Below are 14,804 nucleotides of genomic sequence, written 5' to 3' on the forward strand. Positions count from 1 at the left end.
TCTGGGAAGATGCAGTCAGAAGTTTGCTCGCCAGCCGGGTCCTCCACCTGAAACTTGCCTTATTCCACACTCGACTTCAGTCCCTGCAGCAGTGTCCAGGATAGACTTTCTTATAAAAACAAGAGATAAATGCTTCTCACACACAGCTTAAGATATCCCATAATGTTGGTGACTGCAGCACTCAAATAACACAGAGGAGATGGTGCTCAGGACAGGCCATGGACTTGATCTCACATCTTCCTCCATCCCCAATGAGCGACTCCAATAAGAGCAAGCCAGGAGAGCTCCCTCTGAAGTGTGTTTTTCCTCTAGGAGGACACCCCCCCCCCAAAAAAAAAAAAAACAAAACACCATTCCTCTCTCATACTATTTCAGAGTCTCTGCAAAGCCAGGAGCCAGCGGGTTATATTCCTGGGAAGATCATAACTGCACAGATACCAGCATACAGAAAATGGACCATATTGGAGAGAGGACTTTATCCTGTGTAAAAAGTGAGAGAATAGAACAGAGAGGAGAGGAAGGGCAAAAAAGCTAATTTGTATCTCCCTTCACTGTGTTGTCCTCAGGATAACATGGCCCCTTCATGTTCAGCAGCTGAAAACAAAGCCTTTCCATATTTACTTGTATAATCTAAAAATACCCTAATTCTTTTGACAGCAAGAGCAAACAGAGCCTCCCAGGGGCTTTCTTTCCTGGCCTGTTGCTGCTTGTGGTGCCTTTGGCTGGCTGACGCTGCCCGAGGTGAGAAGAGCCAAGGCAGCAGCCTCAGCTTCCCATTTCCCCCAGCCTTGCTGGGCATGGTGCCTTCATAGTCTGTCCCACGGCTGCTCCAGGGAGGCAAAATCTCAGCTCCCCGCTGGTCTCTCAGAGGCAGCCCAGCCTGGAGGACTTGCTAGCTCATGGTGCCAGATGGTTTGTATGGCTCAGCCGGGTGTTTGCAATGGCCCCAGGGGCCCGTCAGACTGAACTGACGGGCTGATTATGTGGCATGTGGGAGCCTCTCTCCATCACTTCCCCCTCTATCCCCAAAGAGGCTGTATTAAGTCACCATTCATTCACTACTCCATAAAAGACCCAGAAACCCAGCAATCCATGGGTTTTCCATCTTCTGCTGTTGTGGATATTCACAGTGCGTGTTGTTGAAATTCCTCCTGATATAGTGAAGCTCTTAACTAGTCAGTTGCTTGTTTTTAACCCTGTGTTTTATTCTGTAATCCTTACCCACCGCCTCAATTTCTGAGTAATCCTGGAGTTATCCACCTGTGGGATAAAGTCAGCTATGACTGCCAGTGGAGTAAGCTTCTACTCAAAGCTGAACAGAGAATTAGAATTAAGCACTGTGTATTCATGGTTTAGAATAATTCCAGATTCTACTGGGTTTTAGGTATTTTTTATTGGGAAGATGGAAGAAATGCTTTGTATACTTGAGAGTATTTATCTCATGTCATGTTAGCAGGGTTCTAAGGACTGTCAGTTTACATTTGCTGCCAATGTTAGCAGTTTATGTTTACTGGTTACATTCACTGTCTGAGATCTTTTTGGACAGCTGATATACTTGAACAACATAATCCCAGTTGCAATTTGCTTACCAAGTTTATAATTTATATGCTATAGGTATTCAAGTATCTAAATACTGATCACGAAGCTAAATGGTTTGATGCCCTAACTATGATGCAGTCACAAGGTATCAACAGATCCAGATTTCCTCCTTCCTTCTCTTCAAGTATGTGCTTCCAGATGCAAACTCTTCCATATTTGGAAACATGTACCTAAGCTAGTTTCTTAAGGAGAAATCCTCTAACTTGACTAATATATTTATGACTCTTTTTTCTACTTAACATTTTAAAGTGCAGCTAGGGTTGGAGAAGGGCATTTTCTCTAGTTTTGGTGTGATGTAGACAAAATACTTCTGGTCTAAAAGAAAGTTATCTTGACTACAGGAAAAATGTTTCAATTTTATATCTTCTGATGTGTTTCAATTCTTGCTTTTAAAAATGCCAACAACCTCCCAAATATTAGCTAATCATAACTAATAAAGAAAACATATTGGCTTCCATGAGCAGGAAAGTGGCCTGAACGTGGAATTGGAAGTCAAGGATCCCAAACTGTAATCCTAGTTTCAGTATCAATTCTCTAGCCAGACATGAACACTTAACTTCTTTACTTGCTTTATTACCTTTTGAATGGGACTAGACATTAGTTCAGTCACTGTGGTGTTTAGAGGGTTAATTAGCTAATTCTGCACCTCACTCTAATGATGTAAAACACTTAAAAGCTTCACTGGAAGGATTTGAAGTTGTATCTTAACAATTATTGCTCTTTACAACCTTTTTGTATAGTGAGGAATAAAGGTAAAGCAAGAGGGGAAGATTTTCATTTTCATTTTCATATTAAATAGAGACAGTGATTTCCATTTGGCAAGATTTAGCATCCTGACAGAAAAACATAAACACCCAGTTTCTGATCTTTCCTTGATCCATATTTAATCTCAGAGAGTGCTGCAGTGCAGTTTTGTAGAGAACAGTTTCAGGAAGCATTGAGGAATATTCTGGTCTTCCTTCGTTTTTGAAGGAACTGTAAAGGAGAAAAAGGTAGGTAAAGGGGGGGAGAGATTCCAGGTTATTCTGCACGGAAGACAGCAAAGCCGCAGAGCAAAGACAGCCCCGTCTGAAGGAGCAGCGGGCAGGCTGATGTAACGTCCTTCAGGATTAAAGTAATTACCCGTTTTCCTCTTCCCGCCTCGCGGGGCGGCCGCTGAAGCTCCTGGGAGCACATAACGAGGTGCCCTACGCCATGCCCCTGCTTGCACCGAGCAGGGTCGAGGCACAGAGGTGAACCTCCTCTCTCTTCCCCAGTGTCCTTCCTCACCGTAAACGAGAAAGGAAAAGGTTTTCTGAGAGCGCCTCTCAGTGGCTTCTTGAAAGGCCTCTCTAGCGCTGAGATTACAAATAAATCATTAACACGCTTCTATCTCTGCGAGTCCCTTCAGGCTCCTCTCCTCCAAGCCATTCGTACTTGCTCTCGCTGCCTGCCTGCCTCTGCCCCAACCTGTGGGGTGAAGAGGGAGCACGAGTGGCTATTGCAGCTGCTCGGCGCTGTTTGGGCTGTCGCATGGGCCCCCGTGTCCGCAGCAGTGGGGAAGCCGTGCTCGTTGGCTTGCTATAGGTAACAGATGGTCTTCAGAGATGTAATATGATGGCCGGGTCTGTGCAGTACACTCGGGAGCCATGTGCCCATTTTATGCACGCATGTTGAGTTTGTGGAAAGGCTGCCATTACGGCTAATGAGCCTGAGGCCCTGGGAATGAGTGATGAACTTGCACCCGTTGGGTGGCGGGACCTGCTCCCTGAGCTGGTGATGCAGCTGGCTGGCACCAGGGCAAAGCGCGTGACGCGGGCTGAACTCCTGCTTCTGCGCATTTGGACCACCTTGGTCTCCTTGCATCAGCCCTATGGCTGTGCCGTGGTCTTTGCAGCCCGGCTGCTTGCACCCTGTCCCGCTCCGTGGGAGGCAGGACCCAGCCTGTGGAGGACGTGCTGCCGTGAGGAGTGGTGCAAGGCAGGTTGTTGTCTGCGTGGAAGCTGACACCAGGTGATGACTGCTCTAGGCTAAACCCCAGCTTTTCCTTAGCTTGCACACTTAACCCAAGGGGTGACATTGCGCGTACCATTCATTCTGGTGGATAGGAGGTAGCACGTGGGCTTCATGGCCTCCTTCGCGGCGTGTCGCCCTGCCAAGGCTGCCGCGGCGCGGGGCTGCCTCCCGCTGCTCCGGCAGCGCTCGCCCACACCACTGCGCCGTGCCGGCACTGCGCTGCCGCGTGCCGCAAAGCGCTGGTGGGAGGCTGGAAGCAGCCCCAGCCAGTGGCAGGAGGAGAAGTGGTGTTTCAGGAGCTTGTGGAGTGTTAGAAAGATGCTGGATTTGAAGCCTGCAAGAAGATGGTGAGATTAAAAATAGGCTGTAGCCAGCCCTCCCAGCATTTCAGCTTTTTAACTGCCTATTCCTGTGTGACCTGTTGAATAGGAGGCAGCAATGGAGAAGGTTATCTGTTGCCTGTCCCTAGCAGTCATGGACAAGGTGATATTTCCCCCTTTCCACTCTTCCTCACACCCTATCTCTGTGGTGAAGCCATCTGGAAGCATGTGATTCGAATGTCCCCTCCCCACCTTCAGCCAAACTGAGGGACTCACTCTGACCCCTGAGTTCAACAAGGCTTTTGTGTCTATCAAAAAGGACGCTCATTCCTTTGCATATGACAAGCTGTTCTTGTGCGCCAGTCCTTTGTTAGGAAAAGGGGCCCATTTTTGTAGTCATTGCTGGACATCATTATACAGATTTTTTAATTCCAAATGTTCTTCAGGGCACCCATTTCACAGAACTGGGTTATCCAGCAGACTCCCTTATTACACTTTTGCACCTCCCTTGGCAGCATTGTATTTAGATTTAAAAAAATCCACCCAAAGACAATTCAAAATGATAAGGTGTTGAAATGCATACTTAGATAAGGTAATTGAATCTCCTGACCAACAGCTCGCATGTTATAGGGAACAGAAACAGTTTCTTCTGCTCTTCACCAGTGCTGTGTATCTCAGCAGGCTGGCTTTGGGGAAGGCAAGGCTCCCCTGAGCTGCAGCTTTCAGCTGTCTGTGAAAACGGGATGTCACCTGTGAGAAATGATCAGTCTTGTTCAGCGTGGTAAATTCAGGAAGAATCTGTGTGGGGCTTTTCCCCCCCAGCTTTAAGTTTCATTCCTCAATGAGATCCTTCAACTGAATTGCTTCAGGAGATTTTAAGAGTGTTTGCAAGCTTCCTAAGGTTGGCTCAACTGGAGCCAAGGGCTGCAGCAGCAGATCGACAACAGCAGGCTTTGCCCTTTCTGCGTGGTTGAAACATGCTCTCAGATAACAGCCTGCAAGTGGGGAAGGCGTTACGTGAAGCTGCAGTGCCTCATTAGCACCCCTCTTTTTGTGTATGCTCTTTCTAGAGCGATATTTGTGAATAGTAACAGACTGTTTTCATACAGACATGTCAGAGACATGCAGCTTTGCAGGGCACTAATGCTCTTACTAATTATCACTAGAATTTTCTCTTTTAGTTCTTCTGTGGAGTAAATATTCTCCCCATTTTGGAGAGAGAGCCAGGAGGCAGCAGAAAGGTAGTCTGGTGGTTCCACAGACACACAGTGATCCCATGTAAGCTGTCTACAGTGCATAAATGGTTGCTGTTGCATGAGAGGGGGAAAGGGGCAGAAATCTGAAGAGGCTTTTTCTGTGCTGGTTTTCAAGTACACGTATCGGTGTAATTGCAGTAGTTAGGAGTGTGGTCGAGTTGGATGTGACTGTGCCTCCATTTGCCTGTCTCTCTCTTGTAAAAGGGGAACGCCAGGGTTAAGTTGCCTTCTAAGATGAGATTGACCCCGTGGCCAGGGAGGTCTCTCTCTGTAAGGCAATCAGAGTAGTCTGTAACAGCAAATGTATTTATCTCTTGTGGGAATGTAATATAGAGTTGCTAAAGGTGCTTGGACCTTTCCAGGCTACAACTTCATTCCTATTGATTCAGGACTTGGCTTTCATTCCCATATATTCTGGGTTATTACAGTCATTTTCATCCAAGAGGGTATAATTTCTTCATGCTCCTAGGAGTAAGCAAGGCAGGAGACCTTGTGCTGGAGCTGCGCCCTCGCCGAGTATGTCATTCAGCAGTGGGAGCTGGGCTGCTCTTGCGGTTTTGAGACTCCAGATTCAGCGCTGGGTGTCCACAGAGGCCTCGGCATGTCCTGCACTCTGTGCATGCCTCTTGTAAAGTGCTTCCAGGCTTTCAGCATTGCAGTGGGAGCTGGAGAAGTTGCTATGAAAAGTGGATCTAAAAGAAGGAATCTGGCACAAAGCCACGGCTTTCACTGGGTGTTTTATTGCTGCTCTCTCCGTAGGGACATTTGTATCAGCTTTCACCGTGCTGTGTGGCGCCCGGACTGACCTCCCCGACAGGCACATGTGTTGTGTCTTCTGGCTGAACATCGCCGCTGCTCTCATTCAGATCCTCACAGCAATCGTGATGGTTGGCTGGATTATGAGTATATTTTGGGGGATGGACATGGTCATTCTTGCAAGTAAGTACAGTGCACTCCCCCTCCCTCCCCTGACTTCTCCCCCTTTGACCATGCTGCTGGGACTCAGGTAATGCCCCTGCAAGCCGTCGCACTGCTCCTGGAGGCAACACAAGCCACAGGGTAGGCACTGCAAGTCCCTGAGAAACGCAGAGGCGTTGCAGGCAGGGGAGTTGCTGGCAGCAGAGTTGTTAGGGCTGCATGTACCAGTATGCCCTGTGACACATCGGGGGGAATCTCCCATCCCACTGCTCAGATTAGGAGCTTCGTTTCCCCTTGTGTAAATGAGAAGATCAGGAAGGGGTGAGGCCCCCCAGCGGTGGCGGCCCCGGACAGTGAGCGCTGTTGTCCGCAGCCCCCTTCCTCCCTGCTCATGTGAGTGTGGGTCTGAGCAGCGCCCCGTCTCCCTTGTGACTCCCGCTCCCCTTCCCAGTCAGCGAGCTCCAGCCAGGCCTTCCTGCGAGGGTGCTGCTCTGCCCAGGTGCATCCCAGCTAGCCGCCTGCAGGGAAGCCCCGGACTCTCCTGCATCCTTGTTTCTGGCCAGGATCCATTCATCCACAAGCTTTTCTTCATGTTTCATCAAATTCTTAGACTAAGCAGGACAGTTTGGTTTGTCTGAAAGTGCTCCCTAGAGGGAGATCCCCTGCCCCCTTTGAGGAGACTGAAGCACTAGTCTGGGAGAAGAAGAGAGGACTCCTTCTTTAAACATACACAATTTAGGTCACCCAGTTAGTTAACTTTGTATTGTCTCTGTATTGCCAATCTAAAATTCAAGGCTGGTAACTCTATCTGCTAAAGACTTTTACTAGTGCAAAATGAAGCTTTGAGAAAAGTTGAAACACCTCTCCTGAAGACAGTTAATTTGAAAAAGCATCTTTTCAACTAGTTAAAACTTAATTCTGCTTCCCTAAGTTTCCCCCTAAAGTTTCAGCTAAAGACAAAAATATTGTAGTTCATAGTTTACTCTGAGATGCAGCAAAGTGATGTTCATGTTTTGGTTCGGTTAATTACAATGACAAACAAAGTTATTGCCATCTGAGCCTTGATTTCAATGAGCTTCCAAATTGCCTGAATTTCTATGGATCCAGCAGCTTCTTTCCCCTGCATCGTGCAGCAGAGGATAAAAGCGATGGGCTCCTCTCACCTCCCAGGCCAGAAGTGGCCGCTCGAGGTGCTGAGCGCACTTCAGAGGCCACCCCCAGCAAAAGCTGCGAGAGGCAGGTGGGATTTGCCCCAGAGCGAGGAGGTCTGAGACCTTCTGGACCAACGGGGGAAGCAAGTCCCAAAGTGAGGTCTTCTCCTGGGTGACGTCTTACTGGTAGCTTCTGCCTTTTTGTTTGAAGGGGCTCCACTTAGTCATCTCTGCTGGTGACATCTGTGGCTGCATGACAAAGCAGGAGAGAGGCGCTCAGGAAATTGCCAGACACCCGCCTAAAGATTAAATGGATGAAATTGGAAAAACCAGCAGGAAAGCAGTGCACATTTTCAGCTGCCAAACCCGCTGGTTAAAGCCACTCACCGAAGCACCTGCTCCGTTCTGAGCCAGCCCCAGTGCCCCGGCAGAGCTGAGGGCAATCCCCAGGCACAGCCAACGAGGGAGATCAAAAGCCTGCATATGAGCAAGGCAAAAGGCTCTCATCAGGATGCAGGCAGCGCCGACCTTCATTTTTTCCTAAAAACCAGCTGCCACGTTTCATCTCAGATGTACCCACACTTCAGAGGTGGCCCGAGTTATTTCTGAGCATAAATTGTAAATCAGTGTATATTTGTGACGTTCTTTGAGAGCCTACCCAATTAGTCTGTAATCCCATAATTATGTGTTTGTACCTGCACAGGTGCACGCTGCTCCTCTGCTGGACACATACGTCATCTGGCTAAAAGGGCTGGTTCTCAGCAGAGTCTTATTAATTTCCCACTTTGGCTGCTAGGGAACAAGGTGCAGCTGGGCAGCATCTGTCAGAAGCTGCTCCCATCGCCTGGCTCGATCCCACTGCCGGGTTTGGTTTGGGTGGGAGGCACTCAGGCCGTGAGGTCCCAGGCTACAGCGACAGGATTTCACCCAGGCGCCTCTGCTAGGACTAGGGAAGAGGGGAGCCAGCAAACATGCGTTATGTTAACCAGTTACATGGAGTGTGACAAGGTGCAGCCTTTGGTAGTTTCTTGCTGCCTCATTGAAGCCATGCAAATGGCTGATTTTTGAGTTTACTTACAGTACAGAAAAAATAATGAATAAAAAAGCCAGCTCTTGGTTGATGGAGAACAAAAGAAAAACTTGTTTTTCAAACAAAAGAAACCCCAGAAGTGATCAGTTGCTCCCAGCTGGATCAAACACATTGCCAGACCGGAAATGAAACGTTTTGTTTTCATGTTTTGTTCTCATGTTTAAAAAGAATAACTGAGTCATTTAAAAATGAAACAATGTTTCAAATACCAGAAATGAGACATTTCATTCAAAAGCACTGCCGTGAGCTGTTTGCTTCGGTTTGGGTTTGTTTGCGTACAAACAGAAACAAGTTGGTGCAGCAGACAGAAACCCTCAACCTCCTCAGCCAACTTGGACCCGCGTTTGGGAGGGCAGGCGATAGGTAAGAAATACCGAACCGCTGCCCATCCGTCCCTGTGGGCGTGCTGTGCGTGCCGATGGCGTGGTGTTGATGGGCGAAAGGCAGCACAGGGGGCACGATGACTAAAGATAGCAGCGGCCAGCAACGAGGAGAAGGCCGGGAAGCCGGCAAGCGCCAGCAGCCCAGGCTGGGCTGCTTCTCCGTGGGACTTTTGTGGCTGGGGCGAGGGGCTAGTGCCAGTGTCACTGGCTCAGGGCAGAGCGGGTTGCTGAAGCATGCGCCTGTAAATTAGTCCATAGAGAGCTGGGTAGGAGTTAGGGAGGCTTGGTGCAATTTTTCACTTCCTAGCGCTCCCTAATCCTCAGCCATTAAAAGGGGAGCTCTGCAGGAGCTTGTTTCACAAAGAGAGCTTGGAGGATAATGTCACGCTGCCTGTCTTTAATGAGGGGAAAAATAAGAAGAATTATAGGCCAATGAGCTATACTTCAATTCCTGGAACAAGTAATCAAACAAATGGCTTGCACGCATTTAGAAAACAGAAGGAAACAAAGTAACATTCAACCTGAATTTGTCAAAAACAAGCTCTGTCAAACTGATCTAATTCCCTTCTATAACAGAGAAATTAATTTTATAAATAGAGGAGACTCCTTAGACATACATCTCAATTTTCAGACTCCGACATTGTCTTACACAGCATTCCTGTAAGCTAGCCAGGGAGACATGGTCTGGGGAAAAACTCATTCCGTAATTCATTCTCAAATGTAGAAGATATAAAGAGAGGTGTTTCGAAAGGTCCCTCCTGAATCCAATTCTATTCAGTATCTTCATTCATGGCTTGGATGATGGACAAGAGACAAACTTAGCAAATCTGCAGACACCAGGCAGCTAGAAGGATGCAGGTACAGTGAGAACAGGACTGGAATTCAAACAGGATCCTGACAAATCGAAGAAATAGTCTGAAAAAAAAATAAAATGCTGTTCAGTTGGGACAGGTCTGAGATATTAAGGAAGGATTAATCACCTGCATAAATAGAGGCTAGGGAACAACTTGTTTTTCAGAGAAGGATCTGGGGGCTATAGTGAATCACAAGCTGAACATGAGTGTACAAGAGCATGTTGTGGAAAGAAAAACACCATACAGGGAGGTATAAGCAGGAGCAGAGCCTGTAAAATATAAATGAATCCTTTCACCTTAGTCAGCACTTGTAAAGCTGCAGCTAGATTTCTGTGTCCAGTTTTGGAGCCTGTATTTCATGTGGACAACTTGGAGAGAGTCCAGCAGACCGTGAGACAGCAGGCGACGGGAAGGTTCAGCGGGCTAGTGAACATGGCAGAGGGTAGCAGTGCAGCCTCAGAAAGAAAGACGTAAATTGCAGCAAGAAAGCTCTGTGTAGAAATTAGGACATGTCTTCTGCCAGTAAGGTCAAAGTGCTGAAGAGCTCGCTTGGCGAGATGTGGCCTCTCCATCACTGGAGGACCTTACGAACAGGCGGACCAACGTCTGTCAGGAGGGAGGAGGGACAAGGGGGTGGACTGACTGACCTGGGGGGTCCCTGCCAGCCCCGTTTTCCTGTAAGGTGTCCTTTAGCAGGAGGTATCCCAGAAGGCAGATTAGCTGAATGCAGTTTTACTCTCACGCTTAATTACCTTTGGCAGTTCAATTGCACGAGACATTTTCACAGTGTCTCTGCTAATTTAAATGAATTGCCAGCTGGCCCCATTAGACACCAAGCAGATATCTTCTTTAACCAGCCATATGGCTTTTGAAACAGTCCTTTGTTTTACCTGTAGTCTAAAAGCAAAGGTAGTTTAAAAGGAAGCACTTTATTCTTTTGCAAAAAGGAATCTGCACTCTCTCCTCCGCCCTGTGTCCCTCAGTCCCACTGCTGGCTCTGAAATACCCAGCTGCTTTGCTAGCTGCTGTGCAGCGTCAGTGCACTGCGGTCCCTGTGAATCACTTATTACGCTGGTGAGGAAGTGATTACGGAGCTGGGGTGAAGCAGAGCTAGCCAAGGCAAACTGGAAAATGAGGCTCTTAAGGCTTTCCGGGCAAGTTTCCCTCTGGTAAAGGCATATCCTGTCCCCAGCCCACTCAGCACATGTCTTTGCTAGCTAAAATGAGCCTTGTGCAGACTGAATGCAGAGAAACTGGCCTTTCCAGAAACTCCCTAGCTGTCCAGAGCCTTGTTGTAAAAGGTTTTATGCTATTTCTTGTCAGAAATAACCCAGTAATCAACATAATAACGTCACATGGAGGTGGCATAGAGGACAGAAGTCAGGGACTATTTGCTCAGGAGTTGTTTTGCCTCTGATGAACATAGCCAAAAAATCAAGTACGGTCTTGGAAGGCAGCCCCAGCTCAGGCTCTGGCCTCTGTGCGTGTGGCTGTGGCTGTGGGCGAGCGAAGGCGCTAGTGCTGGCACTCTCCCAGGGCCGGGACTCGCACAACAAACTGCAGCCGTGTCTCTGCAGGGTGGACTTGAGAGATTCAGGAGAGACCTATTCTTCTTTTTTTAATCCAAATAGAGCTGTCCTCTAACTATGCCGAAGGAAAGTAAGTGAAATAACTTTTTCTGCGGTCTCCTGCCAAATGCTGCAGTGGGACAAGGGTCTTAAAACATTTTCCAGTGGTTAATTACAGCCAGGGTTTGCAGCATGCAGCCAGTCTGAGGCACATAGCAGTTGTGCGTTATCTTGGGGGTGCAAGCAGACTTGGCAGCAAAACTGGCAAGAGGTAGTCAGGGATTTTTATTTTTCCTAGCTCTTGGTTGGTCACGGTGTACCACCCATCATCTCGTACACCATAATGTCTTGTTTGCTCCCTTCCTTTGGCAGTTCCCCTTAAATCAAACCTGTGAAATAGCCATGTCACCGAGGGAAGTGTTTGTCAGAGCATCTCTTGGGCTCCAAGGTGTTAAATCCAGGCTGTTTGGCTCAGGTCCAGTCACCTGAAAAGCGGATGAGGATTCCCCCATCCTCTCTAAACAAGAGCCCTGAATGAAACCATCCACTTCAAATGTAAGGATTTTAAATAAATAAAGCATTGTCAATGTTTAGCTCTGGTGTGAATGTTTAACTGTAGAGCAGATGTTCTCTGTTTACTCTGCAGCCTCAATTTATTCATTCTTTTCTGGTTCTTTATGTGTTTCGGATATATCGTCTACAGTTACATTTCTCCCTCTCTCTTTCTTTCATGTTGCTTTGCCTCCTTTTGTTCACCATCAAAGTTTCACAAGGTAAGTTTGTTTCTGTTTCTCCTAATCCTCCTCCTAACATCCAGTGGCTAGATCCTGGCAGGCGTACGCAGGCCAACTCCCACGGAAACTCCGCGCGCTGCTCCGGGGTGAGGAGTTGAGGTTCGGTTTGGCAGGCGTCACCCCTCTCAGTCCAAGTCCGGCTGTGTACATATACGTGTGCGTGTCTGCGTGTGTCCGCATCTGTGCCGTGGCCGTCCCAGCGGGCCCGGGGGAGAGCGAAGGGTGCTGCTGTGTTGTGAGCGTGGTCCCCGTGCAGGCCAGCGTCTCCCGGATCCAGCAGCAGGAGAGCCTTGGCGGGGTTCACTTTCCTCTTGCCTAAGGCTTCCTCTAACTGCAAACCTGTAATGGTTTGCATAACAAGTGCAATTTTAAACCAGCTTACTTGTATTGCTGACTTTGTGCAGATACTCAGACTGATGTAGTCTTGATTCTAGAGCTGTCTGCTTTGCAAAACTTTGCTTAACTCTATTGCTGTGCAGGCATACTGATAGAAATGTGCTCTATACAAAAATAGCTATTCCTATATGAGAAATGCAGTAACTATTTTCACATATAATCTATTTAATAAAATAAATGTCTTAAGTATTTTAATAAGTTTAATGTAGAGCAGGTCATCTTTTGGCTTACTTTGGTCACACAGAGAGATACAAGCTCAACTACCGTAATTGGCTTCTATCCAGTTTCAACACCAAGATGCATATCTGTGAAAGAATCTCTATTATATTTTAATTAAGGTATGGCTGGCTACACAAGCAAGTTGTTGTAAGCGTAACCTAGCCTGCTGACGTTAGCTGAGAATTTATAGCATGCCCCCAACTCTCTGGTCCAGGTTTATTTTTGCCCCATTCCCTTTCCCTGGGCAAGTTAAACGGATGCAATAGATCAGCCCGTAACCATTAGGCTTTTCCTACTAGCTAGTCTTGCCTTCAGAACTGACTCACAGCTAGAGCATAAATGCGTCTGTTCCTTGTGCTCATTTAACAGCAGCAGCAGATCCAGACTGCCAAGGTTAGGTGCATGTGTGGATTTTTCCAGAGTACAGGGAAGTTCATTTGCCAGGGCCAATCCTTAGTTCAGCAAAAAGTCCCTCAAAGAGAGAGGTTGTGGCACTTGCTGGTATTTTGTGTTCAGCTTTCCTAAGAGACTTACAAAAGCCTTGCATAAGAGTTGGAAAGAAATTTAAACACATCAGGGGAAAGGTGTTTGAAGATTTAAGTATCCTTCTCAGGTGTGGACACTTCAGTAGTATTTGAAATTCAAAATATAAAACTGACAGTCCGCATGTGTAATTCAAATGGAGAAAAAAAAAAGCCTGGATTTTTGAAACATTTCTAGTTGAAAGAGCTTCACTATTACAGGCAGCGCAGGTAAGGACAGGTTTTGTGTTTTCTTTTTAAAAAAGAGATCCTTTGTGTTGGTATTATTGTAGTAACGATCCCAGCTTCTCTTACAAAACTTCCGCGGAGGTCCGTAGGACCACCGGGGAGAGCGTTAAAAAGTGGCATTTCTCTCCTCATGCTGCCTGCGCAGGAGCGCCGCTCTCCCGCTGCCCTTGCCTGCCCGGCCCCGCTGCAGGCAGCCGGGCGAAGGAGTCCGGCCCCACGGCGCTTGCACCTCCCTTCGGCCACTGTGTGCAGGAAAACCCATCAAGCAGGGCCTGTGCCTCCGAGGCGCTGCGAGGAGGAGCGGGAAGGCTTCAGCCCGCGCGGTGTCCCTACGGCTGAGGCTTGCCCACGCAGCTGGGCTCCAGCCTTCCCAGGGCCACGCGTGGGCAAATGCAAAAAACAGCCCCAGGGGCTTTGCTGCCTCGATGGTGACGTGCGCTAACCCCGGCTGCTCCCCCGTGGGTCGGGGGACGAGGAGAGGGAATGGGTGAGAAGTGGCAAGAAACCCAATTCCTCGCGCTGCTGGTGCGTGAAACCGGGCAGCTTCACAGGGCGGTTGATGCCCCTGCTAAAAAGCTCTGCGCTGTCCCGTCCCACCGGAGCTGCTCTGCCCTGACCACAGCACACGTCGTTCTGCCTTAGCGCTGGAGCAAAGCAAAGGTGAACTGAGACAACGAGAATATCGGTTTGGAAAGGGGCGTCCTGAGGTCCGTGGCCAAACTGATGCATTAGCCTGTGATTAGAGGTGTCACCCTCTTCTCCCAGAGATGTTTGTTGACCCCCACAAATGGCAATGCGAATTGGTTACTGCTGGAGCGGAGCGTTTGGTTAGAGGAAGGCAGGCGGGAGCCCGAGGGCAGGTCGGGGAAGGCAGCCTCCTCTAGCTGGCAGGCTTCGGGGGCACAAGAGCCAAACGCAAAACTGCAAGTACAAATGTGAGCATCCGGGGTGGCACGGCCACCGAGCCTGTCTAATCTGCTTTTAGGAACGGCAGTCTCTGAGGCATCTGAAGAGCAGCGTATGAAGGCATGCGTCCCCCCCTGACTTCTGGGTGGAAAAACTTGCTCTGGTACAGAATAATTCAGGCAGAAAACGTCAGATTTCCATGAAGGCTTCAGGGTGTCGGGGTGCACCGCAATTTGCGGTTGCAGGTGCCTCCAGCATCTCTCTAAGCACTCGGCGCGACTGCCGAGCAGGCGCCGCCTGGCTCGCGGCCCTCGCTGGGGGTCCCTGGGGCCGCGCGCGCCCCTCCGCGGGAGAGCAGGCTCGCCGCTTGTGTGAGCTGGGCCGCGGCTCGGCATCGGGCATCGGCACTAACCATGTTCCCTTGCCCTCCTCCTCACAGGCTACAAGGAGCAGGGGATCCCTCAGCAGCTGTAGTGGCTGGGACAAGTATGTTCAGAGACATGCGGCAAGAGGTTTCCTTTGGCAGCGGTGGGCCACGGACCTTTTCATTACCATTTTTTCTTTTTTCTTCCTTTTTTTTGTTGT

At 48.6% G+C, this 14,804-nt stretch overlaps 2 protein-coding genes across 3 annotated transcripts in view; one reads left to right on the plus strand and one right to left on the minus strand.

The window, feature by feature from the left end:
- STUM (stum, mechanosensory transduction mediator homolog) overlaps positions 1–14,789 on the plus strand; it is a 42,678-nt gene extending 27,889 nt beyond the window's left edge. Inside the window, exons 2-3 of one of the 2 annotated variants that reach the window (XM_067292948.1) lie at positions 5,930–6,109; positions 14,659–14,789. In XM_067292948.1, coding sequence (XP_067149049.1) covers positions 5,930–6,109; positions 14,659–14,693 — 215 coding nt within the window. In that variant the 3' untranslated portion in view covers positions 14,694–14,789. Of the gene's footprint in view, positions 1–5,929; positions 6,110–11,506; positions 11,737–14,658 lie in introns of those variants that run through there. The other variant, XM_067292949.1, reaches the window with a different exon arrangement.
- ITPKB (inositol-trisphosphate 3-kinase B) overlaps positions 8,715–14,804 on the minus strand; it is a 90,677-nt gene continuing 84,587 nt past the window's right edge. Inside the window, exon 8 of the mRNA XM_067292947.1 lies at positions 8,715–9,627. Within this exon, the coding sequence (XP_067149048.1) occupies positions 9,595–9,627 (33 nt within the window). The 3' untranslated portion in view covers positions 8,715–9,594. The remainder of the gene's footprint in view (positions 9,628–14,804) is intronic.

This window comes from Apteryx mantelli, chromosome 3 (assembly GCF_036417845.1).
Source record: "Apteryx mantelli isolate bAptMan1 chromosome 3, bAptMan1.hap1, whole genome shotgun sequence".
Taxonomy (NCBI): domain Eukaryota; kingdom Metazoa; phylum Chordata; class Aves; order Apterygiformes; family Apterygidae; genus Apteryx; species Apteryx mantelli.